Source organism: Phycodurus eques, chromosome 11 (assembly GCF_024500275.1).
Source record: "Phycodurus eques isolate BA_2022a chromosome 11, UOR_Pequ_1.1, whole genome shotgun sequence".
In the NCBI taxonomy this organism is placed as follows: Eukaryota; Metazoa; Chordata; class Actinopteri; order Syngnathiformes; family Syngnathidae; genus Phycodurus; species Phycodurus eques.
In genome coordinates this window covers 2,345,291-2,370,148 of record NC_084535.1, presented here as the reverse complement: position 1 = coordinate 2,370,148, position 24,858 = coordinate 2,345,291, and the positions used below count along the sequence as shown (strand labels likewise).

The 24,858-nt window shown below is 42.4% G+C and overlaps 1 protein-coding gene across 5 annotated transcripts in view; it reads left to right on the top strand.

The window, feature by feature from the left end:
* Positions 1 to 1,052: 1,052 nt before the first annotated feature.
* itsn1 (intersectin 1 (SH3 domain protein)) overlaps positions 1,053 to 24,858 on the top strand; it is a 40,498-nt gene continuing 16,692 nt past the window's right edge. For 3 of the 5 annotated variants that reach the window (XM_061689343.1, XM_061689347.1, XM_061689346.1), the window contains exons 1-24: positions 1,053 to 1,249; positions 8,672 to 8,723; positions 8,908 to 9,000; positions 9,135 to 9,198; positions 10,203 to 10,363; positions 10,441 to 10,635; positions 11,126 to 11,201; positions 11,301 to 11,401; positions 11,490 to 11,553; positions 11,639 to 11,776; positions 12,894 to 12,988; positions 13,484 to 13,623; positions 13,706 to 13,828; positions 14,054 to 14,203; positions 14,358 to 14,498; positions 14,576 to 14,663; positions 15,280 to 15,419; positions 19,771 to 19,895; positions 20,138 to 20,412; positions 20,924 to 21,084; positions 21,397 to 21,411; positions 21,979 to 22,223; positions 23,235 to 23,496; positions 23,665 to 23,849. In XM_061689343.1, coding sequence (XP_061545327.1) covers positions 8,696 to 8,723; positions 8,908 to 9,000; positions 9,135 to 9,198; positions 10,203 to 10,363; positions 10,441 to 10,635; positions 11,126 to 11,201; positions 11,301 to 11,401; positions 11,490 to 11,553; positions 11,639 to 11,776; positions 12,894 to 12,988; positions 13,484 to 13,623; positions 13,706 to 13,828; positions 14,054 to 14,203; positions 14,358 to 14,498; positions 14,576 to 14,663; positions 15,280 to 15,419; positions 19,771 to 19,895; positions 20,138 to 20,412; positions 20,924 to 21,084; positions 21,397 to 21,411; positions 21,979 to 22,223; positions 23,235 to 23,496; positions 23,665 to 23,849 — 3,065 coding nt within the window. In that variant the 5' untranslated portion in view covers positions 1,053 to 1,249; positions 8,672 to 8,695. Of the gene's footprint in view, positions 1,250 to 2,148; positions 2,287 to 8,671; positions 8,724 to 8,907; positions 9,001 to 9,134; positions 9,199 to 10,202; positions 10,364 to 10,440; positions 10,636 to 11,125; positions 11,202 to 11,300; positions 11,402 to 11,489; positions 11,554 to 11,638; positions 11,777 to 12,893; positions 12,989 to 13,483; positions 13,624 to 13,705; positions 13,829 to 14,053; positions 14,204 to 14,357; positions 14,499 to 14,575; positions 14,664 to 15,279; positions 15,420 to 19,770; positions 19,896 to 20,137; positions 20,413 to 20,923; positions 21,085 to 21,396; positions 21,412 to 21,978; positions 22,224 to 23,234; positions 23,497 to 23,664; positions 23,850 to 24,858 lie in introns of those variants that run through there. The other 2 variants (XM_061689344.1, XM_061689345.1) reach the window with 2 other exon arrangements.

Genomic DNA, 24,858 nt, shown 5'->3' with positions numbered 1-24,858 from the left:
AGTTGTCTCTAATCAATGTTAAGTCAACATTATCATCACATATCAACATCATTCCCCTCAAAAAAACAAAATGTGTGTTGTTGTTTTTTAACTCTGGAACTTAATAGTTCCAGAGTTAAAAAAACTTAATAGAACTTAATAGTAACTCTGAAACTTAATAGTTATTTTGCCAAAAGTACAAGCAGCTTTATTAGCAAATAACATTTTCCATTTTTTGACACAAACAGAAATCGTTACAAAAGAATCAATGATAAATTTGCTGAAGTTTGCCCAGAATTATTATTTTTTTTTAGTGCAATGCCCCCAAAACAAAACTGTCGTTTCCAGATAAAGTGCAGTTTCCTTTGTTTATTTAAAAAATTTCCATATCATGATTAGCAGAAATTTCATTCACTTTGTTAGTAATAGTAAATATTTGTGGAAATTTCCAAAAGTTTTTCCATTTAAGGTTAACAAAACAATTTTAGTGTGCAGTGACGTATAGGGCTGTGACAATGTTTTGTTGGAATAAAGCACAAATTTAATAACAAATTTCATTTTGAGAATTAAAAAAATCTAATTTTGAGAATTATTATGATGGAATGGTAATAATTCCTAGGTCTATGTCCACTCCCAGACCCCCCGTCTCCTCCAGAACCAAATATCTGTGATTTGAAGTACTGTGCCTTAAAATACAATCACTGTGATCAGTTATTATGCAAACATTTTAAATGCCAAACTGAAGCAAAATATTGTCAAGAAAAATGTAAAAAAAAAAATATATATATATTTTTTTTTAAATCATGAGATACTTGATTTGTTTTGCATTCCAACAAAGTGAAAAGGGTTGTTATTTCTTATGAGATCAGGTATGGTAAGATTTGAAGTTTGACATGAAATGAGGCAAAAGTGGCCCCTGAACTCCAATGAGTTTGTCACCTTTGCAGTCCAGTGCTGCACATTTCCTACAGCCGCACAAATCCATCGCGAGATTACATGGCCGCAGTTTTGATCCCTGTCAAATCTCGCGATACTTTCCCGACGTCACCCCCTCCCATTTCCCCAAGAGTCCCTGCTCGCCTCACACTCTGGCGCTCGGTCGGGATTTCGGAACCAGCACCGGAGGAGAATCACAGGAGGAAGAAAGACTGGGGGGCGGGGGGGGGCGGCGTTTGGAACTAAAACAAGGCGATTCGGGGACGCCAACTTCGTCAAGTTGAGGGAAGAAGCGACTTTGTGCAGTATTTCAGCATGGAGGCGGTACGACGAGGTAAGCGGACTTGTTTCGGATGCGATGCGAAAGAATGTCCCCTGGCTGAGCGGGCTGACGTTAGCTCCGCGTTAGCCTCGATGCTAAAGGCTCCGTCCGCGTTGACGTCTCGTCTCATTCGTTCGCTCGCCGCGCCCCGAGGAAGTGGAACGTCGCCGGCGTGTAATTGCGCTCAATGCGATGACAAGATGACAGATGTTCAGCACGGTTTCCCTGCCGAAGTGTTAGCCGCTGCCATGCTAACGTGAAATCACTGCATCTTCTCGCAGCGCCTGTCGTTGACCTCACGCGAACACTCGGCCGGCATTTCTGGCTGATTTGGAATCAGCCCCTTTTGCTCACACGCTAGATGATGAATCAGATAATGAGGAATGATTTCCCCATTAGCTTCAACCTTAGCTGGATGCTAGTCAAGGCTGCCCATCCCCTGAAACCGTTGCATAAGAAAATACCGGTGTGTGGAAATGTCACATTCAATAAAGATTGAATGTCTGATGTCACTAAACATGCCTGCATTAGGGGAAGAGTCACTTTCAGCCTTCTGGATTGGAAACACGAGCAAAATGTCAGCCTGGAGCGGTTCCTATGGTAACGATTGATGCTTAAAAAGGTTATGTCTGTTTGGAGCTGTGTTTTGGGCTTCCAGGTTATGTATAAGTACATGCATGTAGCTCACAAAGTATATTCAAGGATACATTTGGGACCGTTGACGAACGGTTCCAGTCTTCCCGTAACGGACTTTGTATATTCTCTGTCTTTCTCCGACGTTCTCAAAACATGCACGTTAGCTCCATTGAACGCTCTCAATGATCTATAATGTGAGTGTCGATGCACGTTTGTCTATATGTGCCCAGTGATTGTCTGTGGAGCGGTCCAGGGGGTATCCCGCCTCTCCTCCATGTGGCTCCTCTCAGAGGCGCAATGAATGCATGTTTAAGGCCAGGGTGTCCGGCCGGGACAGACTCCAGGAGGAGCGACTTTTTTCAATGGATGGATGGAGTGCTAAATTGGGCAGCACGTTGTACTGGTAGCGGAACGTGAGTAAATGTGAGTCTGAATGCTTGTTTGTCTGCAGTATATGTGGCCCATGATTGACTGGAGAGTGAGACTATCCATGTCAAAACCAAAAGGTAAGCAGAGCTGCAGTGTGAGTGCAGATTAAATTCTTATAATCATGCTCAGCTAAGTTGTCAACATAGGTTGTGGGGGGATATTTGTGTTGGCCGATGCCATGCACCACACCGCAACATTATTTGGCGTGTATTTCGGTGACTTGGTGATGAAATGCTGCATCCCCAAGTGCAATGGAATCTTTATGGGCGTTCGCCAGGGCTGGGCGATTATGGAAAGAGCAATGATCACGACTATTTTGATTGATATTGAAATCATGACTTCTAAACGTTGTATTTCCTTTAAGTGTCAAAACTCAACTTTAAAAATAACTTGCCGTATTTTCATAAGACGCACCGTATTAAAAGGCGCAGTCTCAGTTACGGGGTCTATTTCTGTATTTAACACACACATAAGGCGCAGCGTATTATTGGGCGCAGGCATGGTAAAACACACGCTATCTTAAAAGATACGCTAGCATATGTTTTTAAAAAGTCAGCGGGAGCAAAACCGAGTTCGGTTGTACTTTATTGACGTGTTTAACAATGTAAACACGTTATTGTTTGATCAATCCTCATCCACAAATCCACCAAAGTCCTCATCTTCTGTATCTGAAATGAACAGCTGGGCAAGTTCTCCATCGAACACGCCGGGTTCCCCCTCGTCATTGTCGGAGTCAGTCTCGTTGACGGGGGCTGTTCGGCAATGATGCCGGCTTTCGCGAAAGCTCGGACAACAGTCAAAGCAGATACGTTAGCCCAGGCATCCACAATCCATAAGCGTATCTCTTCGTAGGTGCCATTTTCGGGGGTCCTTAGCCAAACCGATGTTGTTTTGCACAATGCACACCCCGGCACTGTGTACCTACTGGGGGCGTGCCTTTAGCGTCCTCTTTCACGCGCACCCTTCCTCCTTTATTGTGCGCATGCTGTCCTCAGTCACGTCCGCCTTTGTTGCACATTAATCGTTTTTCTTTAATTGTAACGTTTCATGATCCCTAGTTTTCTTTCGACACTGTCTTGCTTACTGTAATGCCCTCACATGTGGGAAAGCAGAGGTGCAGTCACGATGCAATTTTCAGACATTTATTGAACGCTGGGAGAACAGTAAAACACAAAGACAATGAGCACACGCATGCAGGAGCTGCTGTCAGCCACAGCTCACGCCCAGACTCTCACATGCCGATGTTATGCAGTACCCCACCAGGCCCCGCCTCTTAAAGGCACATGCACGTACACAGACAGTACAATACGTACACTATTTTGTATATATTTTATGCTTGCAATTAGTATTTTTGTGTTCAGATATGTTTACAATGTATGTAAAAGGCCTATTTTAATTGTGATTTGATACATTTAAATCTGCTTAAACAAGCATGTAGAAAGGGTAAATCTTTAAAAGTTTTTTTTTTTTTTTTTATGATCTCTATCCCAATTTTTCACCTATTGTGGGTGGGTCTGAAACGTATCCCCTTCCATAAAGACAAAGTTCACTGTAGGTCTTCTTTCACATAAAATGGTGGCTTGTGGTGAGCAGATGATGCATTAAGGTGGAGGTGGCAAATGGAGGCTGCTCCCATGCATGTATGACAGGAGCACTTAACAGCAGTGTGATAAGAATGTGGTGCCGTGTGTCACCGGGTGGGAGCAAAGTGAGACGCGAGTGTCGGTGTGTGTTCCGAGTGTCATTGTGCTTTGTCAAGAGCTAATATGCTAATGCAGCGGGCGTCATGTCACATTAGTCGGGACCAGCACGTGCTGTACAGCATCTAGCTCCTGTGTGCAGGGTGAGCTCCAAGAACAAACCCGACCCCAAAAGTAGCACAATTTGGGGTTCAGTCGAAAGGCTCAGACCGACACCCGAGACGACCATGTCGAGGAGTAACTGTGTTTTGCTTTTTCTTTGACTTTTTGTGATGCCACCGTAGAGGGGTGGTGGCACAGAGTGTAAGTGTAATGAGGACCATAGTTGAACTTTCTGCCATAGAAAAGCATCTGGAAATGCCTTTAATCTGTTCCAGCCTCCCCCAAAATCCCAACAAAAATTTTAGTAATCTGTTTTTAGTAAATGAAAATAGCACTCTTTAATTTTGTGAATTATTAAGCGATATAGCAATAATATAATTAAAGAGACTATAAAGACTCAACCGTTCGTGCATCATGACAAATTCATTTGGGCTCCGTGTGGCATGTTTGACTTGGCCACCAGGGGCCAGTATAATACAGTCATGCAGACAGAACCGTAGAGGAGTTTCACAACTACTGTAAATGATTTTGGAAGCTGTCGTTATATTAGTGTTTTTTTTTTGTTTTTTTTTTAAGATGATGAAGGATCTATGCCTGTTAGTGTTGTTCTCTGTGTCTGTCTCCATGTGTTGTGCAACATTTGTATTCAAATATCCGTTGCTTAAAGCGCATCGCCACCATAGATGCTAGTCGTTTTGGTTAGCCTGTCTAAGCCGTTTCCCGTTATGTGCTAGCGTTACGCTAGCAGACCTTAAGGCAAAGTTATGTGGTTGTTTTAAATACACAAAATGTGATTGTTGCACACAAATGGAATAAGTTCCCAACAGAAGTGATGTAAGTGTAAATGTTTTGAAATCCAGGTTAAAAACGTCTTTTTTTTCTCATACTTTTTTTGAGCATTTCCACTTTTAAATGATCTTCCTTGCACTGTACGCTGTTTTAATTGTATTTTATTTTGTCTTTGTGTTTGAGCTTTTTTTCCCTTTGTTTTTAAATGCTTTTAATCATGTAAAGCACCCTGAGTTACCTTGTGTAATAAATGCACAATATAAATAAATTAGCTTTGCTTTGTTTGTTTTTTTTATCTTCAGTTTGACAATCAACTTCAGCTGGGAGTAGTAGCATTAAACAGCTTGAAGCCTCTTTTATGAAGAATTTCTTCTGTATCTGCGAAACTGTTGCTTATTCTAAAGTAAGTTGAGTTGAGTTCAATGGCACCATACAGAACATTATTATTATTGTTATTATTATTTTGCTCGCAAGTCAAAGCAAGAAATCAGCCGAAAGGCGGCCCGGCCCGTTTCTTGAAAAAACACAAAATCGGGTCACTGGTATCTGAAGGCACAACTGTATATAGTAAGTAATAAAATAGAGGGTAATTATGCTACAATAATATTTTTACGAGTGAAAAGTGGGGGGTATAATATCAGAATCATCTTTATGTGCATCCGATGTACATGTTCAAAATAAGTGAATTCAAAGGACCTTTTTATTATTATTTCTTTCTCTCTCTCAGTGCATCCGTTATTCCCTATGATGAAAAACGGTTTTGTTTTGAAACTAGAACGACTTGGATTTGGTGGATATTATTTTTGAGAGCAGACACAGGAACGGCCTAGCCGATTAAACCAAACAACATTGGTAGCTGTGGGAAAACACTCTTTGGTTCCCTTTTGCAAATGTTTACAAACCTCAACTACTTGGCCATTTTAAATCAATGCGGCGTCTTTGTTGATCTTTTAATAACGACAGCTTGCCCGCTGTTTTTCCTGCGACGTGACTTTCCAGGGTATCAGTGTCATTATCAGTTCTTCGATCCATAAATATTTGCATTTAAGAGGGGTCATCAGGGCAAAGAATGAGTCTGAACTTTAATCTGTGTCATGTTCTTCTGTGTGTGTGTGTGTGTGTGTGTGTGTGTGTGTGTGTGTGTGATTGGTTTAAACAGGCATCTGCCACAAGCCTTGATAACAGCATTCCGGTTTCCATCCCCATGCTCTAATTATCCCGACTAATCCCACCAAAACAACCTCAGCGACTCCACACACACAAAAGAAATATGGCCGACACAAAGAACTGATGAATATTTTTCAATCATTAGCTCTGACAAGACTATTGCTATATACTAAACACAGTAGGATACACGATTTACACGTCTTCTTTATATGTTGTATGATAAATTGATATAAACCGCACAGGTTTTGTTCAGATATTCTCTTACTCACTATTGCCGAGTTGATGTACACGTTTTTGGTTTTATCAAGACAGGCGACAAAAATGTTCTTGGTGATTCAGATACAAAGAAAAAACAAATTTCATTGGACAGAAAAAAGGTGTGAAATGTATGAAATAATGAAAGCAGAAGTAATGGAGTGTAACTTGAGAAGATGATATAAAATCCATTCACTATTAGGTTTGGAGCTATAGAATATTTTTAAAACAAGAGTATTCTATCAATTATCCCTTTGATTACGTAAATGGATAAAACATATTTGGCAATGTTAGATAACAAACCCAACACATAGTACAATAAGAAAGTGATGCGAGGTGCAGGTATGACTGGTGAGCGACGCATGCGTCAGCGAATGAGAGTGTCGTTAGTGTTGTTGGCTCAGGTTAGCGGCTGGCTGATAACTGGCTAACCGTTAGCCAGTGTGCGTGTTGCGTGACTGAGCCGTAGAATGTGCTAATTTTTTTATTGTATTTTTTGTCCAGTAAAGTGATTGAAGGTGCACCGACTGCTGTCTATCCTTGACCACTTGTTGGATGCATGTTCTTCTAAGTAGCGGGGGTAGGCTAATAAATTAGCTAATAATGTTTACGTTACCTTGTGTCGGTGATCGTAGACATGTGTAAGCCAGTTCTGCTGTGCAGTAGACACATTGCACTTTATCTCCCTTTTTAGGCATGAAATAATTTCGAACTTTGGATGTTCTTCGGAATGTTTCGTCCTGGGTCGCCGCCATGGCGCCAGCATGTTTCTACAATGAGCGGTGCATACGTCTGCAGTAACATTAGTCCGTGTGGAAAAATAATCCCGGGAAAGCAATGAGGTAAAGATTTTGCGTCCACTTTTTTTTTTTTTTTTTAAATCGAATTATGGGATTTATTCAAATAATCGCCTACTGTAAATATCAGTGAAATGCAGTTTAGCAGCCTACCAGGGAAATGCACACAGAAAATAATTGCGCACATCAAGAACTGAAAATCTAATTTTAGATGAAAAAAGAAAAAGAAAACTATCATTAAAAAATTGTCAAACAAGCCTAATAGAAATGATGAATTGGAGTATTTACAGTGTTCAGTGCAATATAAATAATAATATAAGATGTATAATATATACATAATAATAAATATTAGTCTTTTTTCTTAGTGTACATTACAGCTCAGTCAACTTTTTAATTCAATGCACATGCTGTTATTGTTTTGTATCCACTTTATAGTACATTGAGTTTTAATTGCCTGTGTAGTTGTTGTGTTGCTATCTAGATTGTATTTTATGTTATTGTTGTCTATTTTTAATGTTCCATTTTCTACTTGCCACAGCAAACCATGGCAAATTCCCTTTGTTTGTGTTGTATACGAGTCGAAAGGAACCTGATTGTAAAATATTTTTTTCTTTTTATTATTTATTATTATTTGTTTATTTAATCTCGTATATCGCTATGTAGTACAATCTGGATCGGTTTCCCTTGCGCATGTTAAGTGTGTTCCAGCCACCGCCGCAATTTGAATATTCACTTGAAAGCCTGAGAACCGAGAAACCTTCTGCTGTAGTCATCCGACTACTTCACTGCTGCTCACTCTCGCAACTGTAATCGTGTGTGTATTTGTGTGCGTGTTGGTGTGCGTATGTTTTGTCCCTCTGACCCACTTAAGCTGGTTACTTTGTCCTCCAGCTCTGATGATAGACAGTCGCCCAGTAACACACACCTCCATAGGCCTATAATACAGCAGCAGTGTTGATTTTCTTGATATTGTGAGCATTTTAGTGTTAACTGTTTTTTTTTTTTTGGTAACTGCACGGGACTTGTACAAAGTTGCAGCGGGTTAGGTTCATGTTTTTGCAGCGTTTGCTGGCTTGAGTGGCCCCGTTTTGGGGGCGGGGGGGGGGGGGGCAAAGTGGGCGTTGCCAGTTCTGGATCTGATTAACATACCTAATCGTGCAAGAGTTATGCCGCACACGCTCACGCACAAGGTTGTGTCATTGCCTTACTAGGCGTGTGCTGGAGTTTTAATTAATACGTGGCAGGATTTCTTTTCTATTATGGTGAATGACTAATTGCATCTACTGTACACCACAGATTTTTCTAGATTTATGCACATAAACGATACCATTCATTCGATAACAGCAGATGTTTGGTTCTTATTTGTACATGGGTTAACATTTATTTTGGATTTTTGTTATCTTTATAAAAGAGCAGAGCGGGCCATACTTTGCCTACCTATATGAGGTTCTTATATCTTCATGTGCAATAAACCAAAATTTGTGTGAGTGCGATGATGCGCAATGGCATTCCTTGTACAAAACAAGCTGCTTTAAATACTTGTCTTTGGTATTTTTCAGGTTCTAAAGAAGATTGAGTGAACCATGGCACAGTTCCCCACCACATTCGCAGGTCAGTAAACGAAACACCCTATCGTCTTGCCGTCCCTCCAAACGAATCCTCTCCACGGGAAGTGAAAACTCATGACGAATGCATTCTCCTCATACCTTCCCTTTTTCTTCCCGTCGCCCTGCGTCCCTTTTTGTCTCCTATGCGTGCGTGTGTGTGTGTGTGCGTGTGTTTGGGGGGTTCTCAGGTCTGGACGTGTTCCTGATTTCGGTGGATGAGAGAGCCAAACATGACCAGCAGTTTCACAGCCTCTCTCCCACCGCGGGGGGTTACATCACGGGTAATCGTCGCCCTCTTATGTTCTGAAGCCACATGCATTTAATTCCACATAACTTTCAAGGTCGTCCATTGTGCGATGATGACGTGTCCTCCTGTGTACTCACTTCCTCTGTGCGTACGCGTTGACATTTTCAGGGGATCAGGCGAGGAACTTCTTCCTGCAGTCCGGACTGCCACCGCCCATCCTGGCCCAAATCTGGTGAGTCAGCTCACAGAATCTGATGAAATTCTTGAGTCACCAGTCACTATGTTCATAATTGCAACATACAAGTGGTTGAACCACTATTAAAAATACGATTGCATCCTTTCTCGTCCTCCGCAGAGATTTAAATTATTTTATTAAAAAAAAATTTGTTTGTGTGTGTGCAGTTTTTTCTTGATGACATTCAAATATAGTGTTTATAATAGTGCTTGAGATGTCATAGGGGGGCTGAAAAAATATATTTGTTGTTTAACTATTTATGTATTCAAAAAAGACGGCTAACAGTTTAATTTGAGCTTTGAACTAGGGCTAAAACAATCAATCGAGTAACACTAATAACTCAGTTACAAAAAAATCGTGTAAGTCAAATCTCTGCCACGAAGCTTCACAGTTATCGTTTTAATGCCCCCACAAGTGGTCAAGGATAGATGTAGCTGCTGATGCACTTTCAGTCGCTTTATTGAACAAACGGTAACAAAATAAACACGTAATAAGCACATTCATACACGAGCTGCTACGGCCACAGTTGACGCCCAGTCACTCAACCTGCAGACTTGCTAACGGTTAGCCAGTTCACAGCCAGCCGCTAACCTGAGCTCGCAGCAACCAACTCTACACTCCTATTCGCAGACTCCCACGCCAGGTCCCGCCTTTTAAAGTCGCAGTCACACGCACTTAAAGTCACAGATGCTACAGTGTAGAACGTGAGAATGGCATCCCAAAGTAGACAAAATGAATACCTGGACCTCACATGCATATTTTGTATTGGTATTATAAATTTTTTAGGCAATGGAATAATCGGAAGAATACTCGTCTAAAAATATTCGATTGCTGCAGCTCCAGTTTATAGGACCAGCTGTGAGTCAAAAGCACATACATTTTTTATTCCTGTATTGGAACGCTCTCATTTTTAAACGTGTGTGAGTGTGTGTGGACTCGAGCTCAATAAAAGCGCCCCTTCCTGCAGAACCGTCGCTAACGTACATTTGTTGTTCTTCCAGGGCTCTGGCCGACATGAACAGTGACGGCCGCATGGACATCCACGAGTTCTCCATCGCCATGAAGCTCATCAAGCTTAAACTCCAGGGTCACCCGCTTCCTCCCGCGTTACCCCCCAGTATGAAACAGCCCCCTCTGTCTTTACCCCCGCAAGCTGCCTTCGGTAAGGCTCACCTGCAGATGGAGATCACGAATCGTCGATCTGTTCGGTTAGCTCTGTGTCTCTTTTCCCATTTCCAGGCATGCCCCCCATGCCCTCCATGGCGCCCATCGGTGCTGCTCTGCCGGGCGTGCCCCCTCTCCCGCTCCCTCCTCTACCCGTTGGGGTGTCGCCGCCTCTGGTCTCAGCGGCGCCGCCTCCCCTCCCGCCGCCCATGGCCAACGGAGCCCCTACCACGGGCATGATGCAACCCATCCCAGGCTTCTCCCACCCAGGTAACACATTCACCGCCACCCGTCCTGACGTGATCCCAGTTCTTTAAGCTTGTGTTTACACATAATACACGCGCTGTATTTATATTTTAGACAGTCTGCAGATGTTTTCATCATGTCTTTAACTTTTCCTTTAATCTCACCAGAGTAAAAATATCACGTAAGGGCTTTTCTCTAGTATCATATACAGTCGGTATAAAAAGTCTACACATCCCTGTTCAAATGCCAGGTTTTTGTGATATAAAAAAAACAAATGATGCCAAGAAAAAAAACCTTACAAAAATATTTCAGCATTAAGTGATTGTATACAAATAGTTGACTCTCTCGAGTGTCCGCCCACCCATGAAGTGCAAACTTACACAACCAATGAAATCTTCTGTTAGCTGCCTGTTTTTGGAAACGTGTCAGTGAGTGAGTCGTAGTGAATTTTGCCAGACTGCAAAAAGACTGTAAAACACGATCTAACATAATAAGTCTTTTTTAACACCCACAGCTTCTTCGATCAACACGGCCTCCTTCAACCGTTCCAGCGTCAAATTGCAGAAGGGTCCGTCGTTTGATGTCAGCGGGTAAGTCGCTGCAAATGTCTGACCAGTTTACCTTCCCGTACGTTCATGGGATGTAATAAAAACATCGTTATCTGTCTTGTCATGTCTTTGTCGTCGCAGTGGTCAGCCCCCCGTCGACTGGGCCGTCCCTCAGTCGTCGAGGCTCAAGTACAGGCAGCTGTTTAACTCTCACGACAAGATGATGAGCGGCCACCTGACAGGTAAGCTCATCCACACCTACAAAAATGTCCTTCGTGTGTGCCTCAAGCATTTCCGTTGATTTACATTTCCCCCATTTGTGTCGGTCAGGTCCGCAGGCGCGCACCATCCTCATGCAGTCCAGTCTTCCCCAGGGCCAGCTAGCCTCAATATGGTCACTACTTCAAAATTCTACTCTTCAATCTCAAATCCAACCCGGCCCACTAATAACTCGAGCGTAAAATGTCTTCCGTGGACAGGAGCCTGTCAGACATCGACCAGGATGGGAAGCTGACGGCAGAGGAGTTCATCTTGGCCATGCACCTCATAGACATGGCCATGTCCGGCCTGCCTCTGCCCCCTGTGCTCCTGCCAGATTATATCCCTCCTACATTCAGGTACATCTCAGAAGGTCTATCACAAGTGTTCTAATATTTTTGGGGTCCCAGCACACCTTGCGGGGGAGACATTTTTCCAAGGACCCCCCTCATGATCCACACGCCAATTAAACATAACTATGATGCCATAGGAATTAAAAAGTTTCCTATTTAAAATAAAAGTTACAACGACAAATTCATATTTTTGGAGACAAAAGTTCTTACAAGAAAAAAGTTATTTTTTTAAGAACAAATTTGTAATCCTATGGTACTAAGTAAGAACAAAACCATATTTTGTTGCGATAAAAAGTCGTAATCTCATGAAAATAAAGTTGTACTTTTCCAAGGACGTCCTCATAATCCTAACGCTATTTAAAGTGAAATACCATGTGTACCTGTAAATGCCAAAGGAATTAGTTTTTCAGAAAAAAGTCATAAAATTATTATAACAGTCATGTTTTAGAGAAAATGTTTTTTGGGGGAATAAAGTTGTATTATATATGAAAAAATGCATGACTCTTATATGAGACAAAAACAAAGTCGTAATCCTATGAGAATAGCCGTATTTTTCCAAGATAACATTGTAATATTATATTAAAAGCAATGGTTATTATTAATTCATAATTTAACAAATGAATAACAAAAATATAACTTTATTGTAATATAATGCATTTTATAATATTTAAAAAAAAAAAACAACTATTCATGCAGTGGTGTCAGAATTAAATAAAGAAATATCAAAATTATATCAGATCTTTTAATTTGTCCAAAGCTAAATTAGGGAGAAGTAATTAGCGTAATTTTTGTTTTATTATACCCCATATGTAGGTTTGCATTGTTTTTTTTTTTTTTTTTTTTTAATGATACAGCATAATAACTAACTAAAGATTATTTGGTGGACCTCATGCTACTGTTCTCAGACCCCTGGAGGTTCCGGAGAAGCCAGTTTTTGAACTGCTGAGATATCGTCCTCGTGCTTGGTCTCTTTCAGTCTGTTACCTGTCAAAATCTCAGGACTCTTCGCCTCGATCCTCCCACTTTCTAAAATAAGATTATCTGTTGTTATGTGTACATACATGTGATGTGACACAACAACAACAACACTGAGGTACCTTTTGTGTTGCTATGCGCGTTTCAGGCGTGTGCGAAGCGACAGCATTCAGTCGGACCAGAAGAGCGTCCCCGAGGAGGTGGAGGAGGAGCTGGAGAGCAACCAGGACAAGAAACTCCCAGGTGCAGTCATCTCTTCCTCGCCTTCATTTTGTTTTTCAGACGGTGACCTGTCTTTAAACATTACGCCACCTACGGGATTGGAGTGGAACAGTGTTAACCACAATTTCTGATGTTTCTTACAAATGGTAAAATGGAAAGAGTAGTTCACGACTAAGTGATATTACAAAGGGTGGGCCCGGTTTACAACGGAACCGATAAACGAGCTTTTGAGGTTTGGAACGGTGCACAATGAGCATAGTAATTTCCTTCCGTCCTTACTGATTTTCATTTCATTGGTTTATATTTATAAAACTGGGTCACAGTAGTAAAATGTCAATTTGAACAACTTAAGAAGGACCATCACTAAGTGACATTAAATTTAAAGCTGTAGCCTCGCAAACTAGACATAGCTTGATACACAACATTTCCTAATGTCTGTAAACATTTGTTTTTGAACTGTAGCCATCACACTAATGAAATTAAATTTGTATTTACTTTGTTTTTGCCGCCCAACAGTCACGTTCGAGGATAAGAAGCGGGAGAATTTTGAGCGAGGGAACTTGGAGCTGGAGAAGCGACGTCAGGCCCTGCAGGAGCAGCAGAGGAAAGAACAGGAGAGGCTAGCGGCACTGGAGAGGGAAGAACAGGAGAGGAAGGTCGGTCACGTGATCGAAGCTTGTAATTAAAGGAGAGGTAGAGGTGGTGGAAGAAATCAAGCCAGTGGCTTTTGTGTGTCAGGAGCGCGAGAGGTTGGAGCAAGAGAGGAGGCGACAGCAGGAGTTGGACAAGCAGTTGGAGAAGCAGAGGGAGCTGGAGAGGCAGAGAGAAGAGGAGAGACGCAAAGAAATTGAGAGGAGAGAGGTTAGATGCGAAGAAGAGACCTCATGCGTGTGAATTTGTCAACGCTAATGTAGTCTCCGAATGTTCTGTAATTTGAGTTGATTTTGCTTTTGATGCTCTTCTAAGTCATAGAGATGTACCTGGCATGGATAGATGACCCAATTAAGTGAAAATGGACGATTTACAGTGGCACACTAAGAGTAGTTCGGAATCACCGCTTAAATGTATCGTCCGCACGTCGGCCAGGCTGCTAAGCGTGAGCTGGAGCGGCAGAGGCAGCTGGAGTGGGAGCGGCAGCGTCGCCAGGAGCTTCTGACCCAGAGGAACCGAGAGCAGGAGAGCATCGTTCTGCTCAAAGCTCGCAAGAAGACCCTGGAGTTTGAACTGGAGGCTCTGGTAATCCGACACCACACAGCGAGCAAGAGACGGCTCACTTGGCAAATGCGAATTGGTCACCGGGAAGAGCATAGCGGCTAACTGTGTCGCTTTGGCCAAATGGATTTTTAGGCCAGATGACCAACTCCTGCATGTGCTTGCTTCCACTCCACAGAACGACAAGAAGAGCCAGTTGGAAGGCAAACTGAAGGACGTCCGGTTCCGTCTGTCGGCCCAGCGCAGGGAAGTGGAGCAGACCAACCAGACCAGGGAGACTCGTATCGCTGAGATTACGCTGTTGCAACAGCAGCTGCAAGTACGCTCAAAATCCTCCTCGCAGTTCTTTTGTCTTCATTACGATGCGTCATCTAACACTTGTTTGTGTCACTGCAGGACTCCCAGCATTGGCTCGGGAGTCTCATTCCCGACAAGCAGAGTCTCAACGAACAGCTGAAACAGGTTCAACAGAACAGCCTGCACCGTGAGTACTTCTTTCATCGAGAATGCTGTATATACGCTTTCAAGGCGAGGCTGCTCTATTTATACACCGCATTTCATACACAAGGTAACTCTCAATGTGCTTTACATTAGTAAAAGTACAACTGTTAATAGCATTTCAAAACAAAGAGCAAACGACATATAACAACAGTGTAGAAATATATGACAACATACTAACATTACTAAAGCAACGTACAGTGGAAGGAAAAGATTATTTTAAATGATCTTAAAGTCCTTTAAAAGAGCTCAATCGTAAGCATGAGGAAAAAAAAAAAAAAGAATAATTTTGATCCTTGATTTCAAAACATTAGCACTTGGGGCCTACTTCACTTCTGTTGGAAGCTTATTCCACTTCCGTGCAGTCTAACAGGTATATGTTGCCTCACCGTGATTGGTTGGACCTTTGGGCTCCACTATTTGACCAGAGTCTGCAGATCTCAGAGCCCCACTGGGTTTATATTCCATGAACATGTCTTGAATGCATTCTGGACCTGAACCATTCATTTCTAACTGTAGTAGTGTAGTGTGAAGTATTATTATTTTTTTTATCTTAGCAGGTGAATATCTGAACCCTGCACTCACTTTGTTTCCGTGTCCAGGCGACAGCCTGTCGTCACTGCAGAAGGCCGTGGACCAGAAGGAGTCCAGCAGACAGCAGCTCAAAGAGCAGCTCGACACGGTGGAGAGGGAAACGAGGGCCAAGCTGCTGGAGATCGATGCTTTCAACACTCAGCTGAAGGTAGACAAAGCATTAAACAACTCTGGATTGATGTTTGTCTATCGATCTGTCTGTCTCTCTCTCGCTCTCTCTCTCTCTCTCTCTCTATTAAAGGAATTATTGACAATACAGTACATTACACAAAGTGCATATGTACATACTGTCGTGTTTACCCATTCAGAAAAATCTGCAGCGAAACATGAACACATTGGGCCTCTTGGGAAAGTCAAGTCTCGTAACCTTTATCTCACCTTTCCTCAACCTTTGTGGAAAAGGTCATCTGGTCACAGCGAGAAGAAAAGGTGCAGCTCATTTCCAACATAGGAAAAGACAGCATCGTTTAAAACGAATACGACTCCATTCTTCCTAACCGACATCATTGCACAACGGCAAGAATTTCTGACGTAAGTCGCCAGTGTGAAACTCGAGCGTCTTCGCGTAGCCGATGGCCCGTTGCTTTAAATGTTGCTGCCGTAAAGGATTATGGCTAGCAAATATCTCCTTTCCTTTCGTAAAAGTTGATCAGGAGTCATCGATGCTAAAGGTGGCTTCAAGATTGCATTGAGGCACCCTACCGAAGCATTTTTAGAATTCCAAACAACCTTTCCTCCAAGTACTTCTGGGTAATCTCGCTTGGATAGGAAAGAAAATGAAAGTTCCAAAGCCAAACCCATAATCCGAAGACGCCCAATTGTTTATCTTGTGGTGTAGGTCAAACCTTTATTATTGCACTAGTTTTAACATAGCTTGCTTAATCCTTTTACCTAACTTTTGTGTGGGAGTAAAATATTTCATTATCACCAATTTCTATTTTCTTTTTTTTTTTTTTTTTTTTTTTTTTTTTTTTTTTTTGCATGTTTCTGCCAAATATATACTAATTGAAGCTTGAAAAACACTTAGGCGATTATTGGCCCAATATGTTGATGTACATTCCCCCTCATTTGGCTTAATTAATTCACTGTTACAAGTTTAATCATTGATTTGTCATTCATCTATATTGCTGTGTATGTGTTGGTGTGTAGCATATTAATGCTTGTTGCTGAAGAATCATAGGTGATCATTTCACCAGCTGCGAGAGGAAGATGGAGGCTTTGGTGCATTTACTGTCATGCTCAGTCAAGTCAGAGAGATGTGGAGTTGACTCAGTTGTGATGAAGGGAGGATAGCATCACAGTAAATTGTATTTTTATTTTAATGGCGATTCGAACGTGGATATATCTTGACATGTGGATAGATGTTGCCAGTAGACCTCCACAGTAACACGCATGCTGCTGTGAAGAAAAGAGGCTGATGTTTGACCTGGCTTCCCTTCGTCTTCCTTTTGACTCCCTCTCAAACTCACTGCACTGCTACATTGCTCTTCTTCGGGCTCATAATCCTTCTTCACCTCATCCGTGTCCTTCTCTCTGCCCCCTCTGTCAAACTTTTGTGAGATTTGCAAAATGAACCCTTCCTTCTGTTTTCTACTCCTTATTTATTCCCCCTTCCACACTGTCCCCTTTTTTTTTTTTTTTTTTTTTTTTTGCTCCATTGCCCATGCCAGTCTCTGTGTGAGTTCTATGCCAGCCACTGTGCCAGGATAGAAGCCCTCCGACGCCAGCTTGACGACGAGCAGAAAGGGAGACAGGTAGAGCACACGGCCGCTGTTGGACTGGGGTGGTACTGCGACTGGGATGTGGCCTGATTGATGAGAATAATGAAAAAAAAAGTCATATAGTTTAAAAGACCTTGCCAGAGCGTAAAACAGTGATTTGAAAAAGTTATTACACTGGACAACTAGTCATGAGCATGAACATTTTCAGTGTGTACTTTTTTTAAATTTTTTTTAAAGGAGACATATTATGATTTTTGTTCTCGTTAAAACCGTTCCCGGGTGTTTGTGACACACTTTTATCAAAACCAAGGATGAAGAATTGCAGTCCACTTTACACCTCATTAATTAAGCCTCCCAGAACTTCCTATCGCAGAGCCAATGGAAAGTGCTGCTTTCGTTACCATGACGACTGGGTTTGTGCTAGGGCGTTGCCGCTGTGCAAGCCAGTTCCTCTTGCAGAAGAGTAGTCCACAGTGTGAAAAACAAAGCAAGCACCCGTAAAGACAATAAAAGCATTTTCACTGGTGGCACACTCCAGTGTGCAGATCCGTGCATGCGGCGCATGCAGCATACACATCGTCAAACACAAATACCCCCTCACAATTCCACTGTGTCGACAACTTCACGCAGCAATCAAGTGCATGCTGCTTATCTGTGCATCCGACAAAAATCAATTATTGGCTTTGACACGATGGAATCTTCACCCCACCTAATTAAGAAGTCGTGTGAATTTTGATAAATTATTACTAAAATTAGATGAGATAAATTAGAACAAGATTTACTTGTTACCTTAATGGGTGATGGGTATTTGTTAAAAAAAAAAAAAAAAAAGCAATTTCCCATAATATGTGTCCTTTAAGTCTTTTTTGAAACAACTATTCACAGGCTCATTGGTGTTTATGTAGCCAGCAAAACACATTTCCAGTGTTTGTATGACCACATTGGTCATATTATAATTAACGTGGGGAATTTGGTCATCACCGTAGAAAAGGGGAGCGATAGCATCAACATGTAGTTGTTCCAGGTTGCTTTGGTTTTGTTGCCTTTGCTGAGGCTTGACATGCATGCACTGATCCTGGTGTGCTGTGTGTTTGTTTGTTGTGTGTCGGTAACGCTTCAGGTGATGACATCCTCTCATCCAGGGCAAACACGTGGTTTTAAAGTCAAGAAAGTTGTGCTTTGGTCTTGATATTAGTGTAACATCCACCTTTGCCACCATTTCCATTTGAAATCCCTTCGACACCTCTTTGCTCCCCCTTATCGTTTCTGCTTCTTTGCCCATTGATCTCTCCATCTCCTCTAATATCATTTGTGATGCTTAGCACGCAGTTGTGAGGCGTTTGCTGATTAATCTCAAAGAGGTTCTTGTACTATTAATGCTACATCTGACGGTGTAGAGTCAGAGCAGAGGGAGTTTTAGTGTGCTTCGGTGTGTGCTTGTCACGTGTGCAGCGGGCCCCCGTTTTTCGCCGTGGTTAAGGACGACCACGATTGCGAACAGCAAATTGTTGCGATTAAATGACGCTCCCTGAAAAGTCATTTTAATGGCCTATGTTTATAGTCTGAACTATAACTATATCACAAGCCCTGATCACAAAACACTTTAATAGCTTTTCAAATGCTTGCAAAAATCTTCAAACATTCTTCTGCCCTTTAAAATCCACCACAGTAAACTGCTTGTACGTACACGTCAACAGTATAAATGATGATGACGATGAAGAATTACTGTAGCAGCGCAGTCCAGAGTAAAACAATGAACATTTGACTGCAGAGCAAAGCGCAGGAATTACATCGACTCCCTGGGCGACCTGTGCTAGTTGGAAGGTCCGCTGGCTGAATGCTAAAAGGGTGATTGCAGACCCAAAACTGCTGCATCCACGCAATACAACAGTTTTGTGATGTTCCGCTGAGCTGTTGTCATGGATTCCACTGGTTTTGATGCTGTGTTTAGTGCTAGTTTGGTGAAAGTGTCGTGAGCAGGCAAAGCGGCCCACAACGGCACCACTAACCTAACCGTCCTCTCCCGCTGATTGTCAAGCACAAATCCAACACGACTGCAATTACATTTGTGACTGGATGAGAGAGTGTGTGTGTGTGTGTGTGTGTGTGTGTGTGTGTGTGTGTGTGTGTGTAAGCGGAACTTGTGCCTACACAAAAAACAACCTTCTGCTTTCCACCACGGAAGTTTGGTTGAGCGGACAACTAGTTTCGTTGTCTTGATTAAAGCGACGCTACAATATAATAAATATCATGCATGTACAGTAGACAGTATTTTGCCATCATGCCGTTGCATTAAAAAACCCAATTTTCAGACTTTTTTTCATGTAAAACATTTTTTTTTTTTCTCTGAGTAACGTAGTTAGGTCCCCCCCCCCCCCAAAAAAAAAAATGTATGACGAGGTGAACTCGCAAATGTCGAACTGCGAATATGCGGGGGTCTACTGTATTCAGAAATGTATGCATGGCACATTGTGTCCATTACTTCCTGTTTCGGGGTGATTTTTAAAACTGTTATCGCCTCACTCAAGTCAAGTTTAGTCTGCTTGAATGAATGATGATTTTTTTTTATTTATTTATTTATTTATTAAACGGCACAGTTGGTTTGTCATAACTGCACATTGATACCCTAACTAATCCATATTGCTGTTGCTGCTGCCGCCGCTGTTGTTGCTGCTGCTGTTGTTGCTGTTGTCAGTGGTAACCCGTAGCAACCAGCCAACCCCATCCCACTCCCTCCTTACCACTCTTGGGTCCTGTATCTCCCGTGTCGCCTCACAGGAGCTGAGGGAGATCCACAGCCGGCAGCAGAGGCAGAAGCAGAGGGAGCTGGAAGGAGACGCACACTCGATGATGCACACGCACACGCCTATTGACAGGAAGTCTGCTGAACTGGAGGAAAGCAGGTAGGACTCAAATTACCCCCCTTTTTTAGGGGGTAGCCCTGTCCCTTGAATATGAGCGCCAGTTCACCCTGCCCCATATACTGCTGAGCCAATCGCGAGTGCATCTTTCTTACCATGACAACAGGGGACGAAGCTAGGGTGTTGCAACTAGGCAAGCCGCTTCTGCTTGTGTGTTGTATTAAAGTCATTATTAAAAAGTCACTTTTTCATCATGGTTGCCTGACTGTCACCTTGTGCTTCAGGCTGTCCTCGGACAAAGCTCCGGCTTGGAGGAACGACGACCCAGGAAGTTCCGCCCTGAAGGCGCCTAGTCCCGCTTCCGCCTCGCACGCCTGGCTAAACCGAGTGACTCAAGAGGAAGAGGAAAGGAAGCGGCGAGGCCTGGAGGAGGATGCGGAAGGTCGGAAGACTGCGGGTCCCGTGGAGGAGAAGGACGAGGAGGCTCGAGGCAAGAAGGACATGCAGGAGAAACTCAACAAACTCTTCAGCCAGCAGACCGATCCCTGGGCTTCGACAGGTCTGGTGAAAGCTTCATGCTTCTTTCTCTGTGTAGTTTCTACAGGTGAGAGACCCCAGTCAAGTCCAGTGGTACGTCGACTTACGAGTGACCTGACTCACTTGCTAACAAACAATGCAAACTGCTAACAAAAATTAGCATCAATGTCACTCGAGTTCTAACCCTTGGCGTGAACACAAATGGTGCAGCAGCGCATATAGAAAGACAATAAAACAGTACTCACAATCATATATTCTTTATCCATTGCGAAAAAATGACACTAATATGACTGCAGTTTACTGAGGTGTTGTGATCGTCGTAGTTGTTGGTTTATTATATATGCATTATACTGCCCCATGGTGGCCAAGTCGTGCACACCAGAAAGATTCAACTTGACTTTGACTTGGTATTCATGAACTTCAACTTGATTGTATGACTTAACTCAAGTCATGACTTGACTCAACTTATGACTTGCACATATGATGTGACTTACTTACCTTTGTTAGTTACTCTTATTTTCTTTGAACAATAGATAAGGCTCCAGCGGTGAGCCTGTTTGAGCAGAAGGCAGCAGTCAGCGGCTTTGAGCAGCAGCAGCACCAGGCGGTGAAGGTGGTCTACTACAGAGCGCTCTACCCGTTTGATGCCCGCAGCCACGATGAGATCAGCATCGCCCCCGGTGACGTCATCATGGTAGGTAGCTTGCGCACAATTTCAACAAAAGGATGAAACAGTTAGAATCGCTTAGTCCAGTAAAGTGCTGCTGTTCGCAGGAGATAGGGATAGATATTTTTTGATTGATTTGAAATTTCTTTTAGCAATATTGCGATAATATCATCTCTACCACTGCCCAACTGTAAAAAGGACTGTTGATGCCATCATGTCAAATTAATGTAGATTATTACAGTGTGGACGAGTGTAAATATGTTACGTTCTCAGATGTGTGTGTGTGTGTGTGTGTGTGTGTGTAACATTTTGCTCTCTTCTCTGCTGTGCAAACTGAAGGTGAAGGGGGAATGGGTAAGTGCACGGCCCGGTCCAGTGTGGCGGACCTTTTGTCAGCTCATCCTCACTCACGTTCATTCACCTGCCATTTGAATGCTTCATAACCATAACGGCTTGATTGATCCTGTAGGAATCTGCTGTAATGAAAAGACATTTCAAAAATACATCACACCAGCTTGTCCATAAATAAACCGTAAAATGATTGATTTATTTTTTTTTTTTAAGTTGTTGTATGTAAAAACAGCAACCACTTTTACCAGATTCATTTATTTGATTCATTACAGTAGATTACATTCAACTTTTGTCATTGCACATGTCACATTGCAAGGCAATGAAATGCAAATTACATCTAAATATTTATACTCAAGCCCAAGCCTGTGCTTTTGTATGTTTATATTTGTGTCCATATATTCATATACATTATCATATTTATGCACATATCTCACTATTGAAACTGGTATTACAATACGGAGCTCTGTAATTCTCTTCATTTTCTACATATAACACTTTTTAAAAAGAAACACGTCTCCGGATTGCAGCTCCGTATGTCGTAGCCCGCTGACTGTCTGCTCGTCCCGATAGGTGGACGAGTCTCAGACGGGTGAGCCCGGTTGGCTGGGCGGGGAGCTCAGGGGCCGGACCGGTTGGTTTCCGGCCAATTACGCCGAGCGGATACCTGAGAGCGAAGCGCCCGTTAGCCTGCGAGCGGCCGCCTCTGCCACGCCGACCTCTGCCCAGCAGCCCATCGGTACACCGCCGCCCGCGCCCGGTCAGAGCTCTTCCTCCACGTCGTCAGCCAACAGTAACTGGGCCGACTTCAGCACCACGTGAGGACTAAAGTTTACATTTTTCTTCCACATTTTACCATATTATATATATTATGGTAAAATGTATTATTATTAATGTATGCAACATATATTACCAGAATGTCCGTAATAGAAGTCACAATTTGTTTTCTCCAGCTTTAAAAACTGCGACTTAAATGAAAATGTGGCTTACCATAATAAGGACTGAGCCCTGCTATGTATAGGGAAAAACTGCGAGTAATTGATATTGCCCTAAAAATGTTGAATTACCCATATTAAGTCATTCACTGCCGTGGACATTTATATTCTGGAACCCAAACGTGTACTGCAACTGATGTATATATTTGTCAAGTACATTTTTCCATTCTTTTTTTCCCCCAAAAAGCCATTGATATTCAACGCGAACCGTGTTGTGAGTTAACTTTGCTCACGGTGTGTTTCGTAGTTGTATATCTGCAAATAAATGATTTTGCAATTAAGTCCTTTCTCAGTCTTGTTTTGGTTGTTTTATAGTTTGAGATACTAGTGTCCAAGTCACTATTGGCCCTGGCATGTTTCTGTTCACAAAAGGCTTGTTTTTTTTCTGCTTTTGGTCAGAAACCAGTGTTTTGGATGAAACCAACGAATGTTCTACTGCTGATTGCAAAAGATCAGAAAAACCAAAACAAAAACCTTTTCCCCGTGAAAGAAGAGAGTCTACTCTTTCTTTTGGTAGAGTCGGTGCTTATTTTGTCACAGAACACAATATTGTGTAAGTCGTGAAAGATCAGTCAAAATGCTCTCAAATGGCTGGCAATATGGGGAACTCTGTTTTGAAAACGGCTGTCAGTCATTGCGTTACTATAGGCAATTATAAAAAAGAAAAAAAATTGGGGTGGGCCGTTTTTTCTCGACTAGCGGTAGAACTATTCTCGGGGGATTACTGTAATATTTTCAGATTTCTGTTTTATTTCGCGGGTGCGACTCATTTACCTGTACACTGCATTGACGGCATTTTATGGCAGTTTTAATGTACGTCCTGAACATTTGCAGCTGGCCGTCGACCACGAGCAGCCAGATGGACAGCGAGGGGTGGGACGCGTGGCCCACCTCCTCCGCCGCCCAGAATCCGTCCCTCGGCGTCCCGTCCGCTCAGCTGCGGCAGCGCTCGGCCTTTACGCCGGCTACCATGACCGCAGGCTCCTCGCCCTCTCCCGTGCTCGGCCAGGGGGAGAAGGTGGAGGGTCTGCAGGCCCAGGCCTTGTACCCCTGGAGAGCCAAGAAGGACAACCACCTCAACTTCAACAAAAACGAGGTCAGCATTATCAAAACTTTTTCTTGTGAGATCCATTTTTTTCACCCACTTTTTTGTCTTTCCACTCCCTTCACCCTTCTTAACCAAATGGTAATGTCATTATTCCGTGACATATACAGAACATAATCACATTTCCAAAATGTCCACATTCTCCTCATTGTGACACAGGTAATAACGGTGCTGGAGCAGCAGGACATGTGGTGGTTGGGAGAGCTTCAGACCGGACAGAGAGGATGGTTCCCCAAAAGCTACGTTAAGCTCATCTCTGCCACCATGACGCCCCCACTTGCGCTCCCCGTGGGAGCTCCAATTGCAGCCCCAGTCGTTGCCTCCGCACGTGGCAAAAACGCAAGGTATACTTTTTCTCTCTCCTCAAAGGCGATTGTCTTCTAATTACAGCTGGATTTACAGTACATGGTTTTGCGTCAAGTGACGTGTTTCATGATGGCAGCTGAAGGAGACTGTCCATGTTCTCTAGCGCTTATCCTCATTAGGGTCACGGGTGAGCTGGAGTCTGTCGCAGCTGACTTTGGGCCTTTATTATAATTAGTATATGACTTCTAGGTAAGATGTTTCCTAAGAAATCTGATTATTTACCCTTTTGAATTTCTGTATATCTATTTTTAATGCTATATAATTTTTCATTCTATCATTAAGCTATAAAATTTGTCTTCTTAAGATTGAATGGCAGTCTATGGATATCAAGCCTTTTTTATTTTATTTTATTTTTTAAAACTTTTTCCAACTCATTATTTACCATTTGCATTACTTATTTCATCATGAATAAAACAATGTAACATCGGCAAATAAGATCCTCCCAAATAGCTTAGATACATTTAGAATGTTATTAATGTACTATATAAACAGTTTGGGTCCAAGAACAGACCCTTGTGGTACTCCATAATTGATGTCACATATTTACAATTCTGTATGATTTATCTGAACTAATTTTCTCTTAACTAAGTAGCTTTTTACCCTTTAATTTGCAATGCCTCTCACATCAATATAGTTTTTGAAGTAGTCTTGTGTGGTCAATAATGTCGAAAGCTTAAGGCAATATAAATACTTGTTTTATATTGCTGTATGTATAGTATTTTCCTCTGTTAATTCCTTGATTGCCATTACTGTTGAATGTTTTATCCTGTTTTAAAGTACACGCCAGGCCCCACAAAGACAACATAGATTGTATTTTCTCTGGTGAAGGCAGCACTTTATCACCAGCCACCGAATTACATTTGTAAATTCATGTGTGGATCCGTGTATGTGTTGCATGCAGCGGGCACATGGCTAAACACAAATACCGCTCCCCACCACGTCAACTAGTTCTCAGAACTATCAAAAGATGTACTTGGTTGTTTAGTT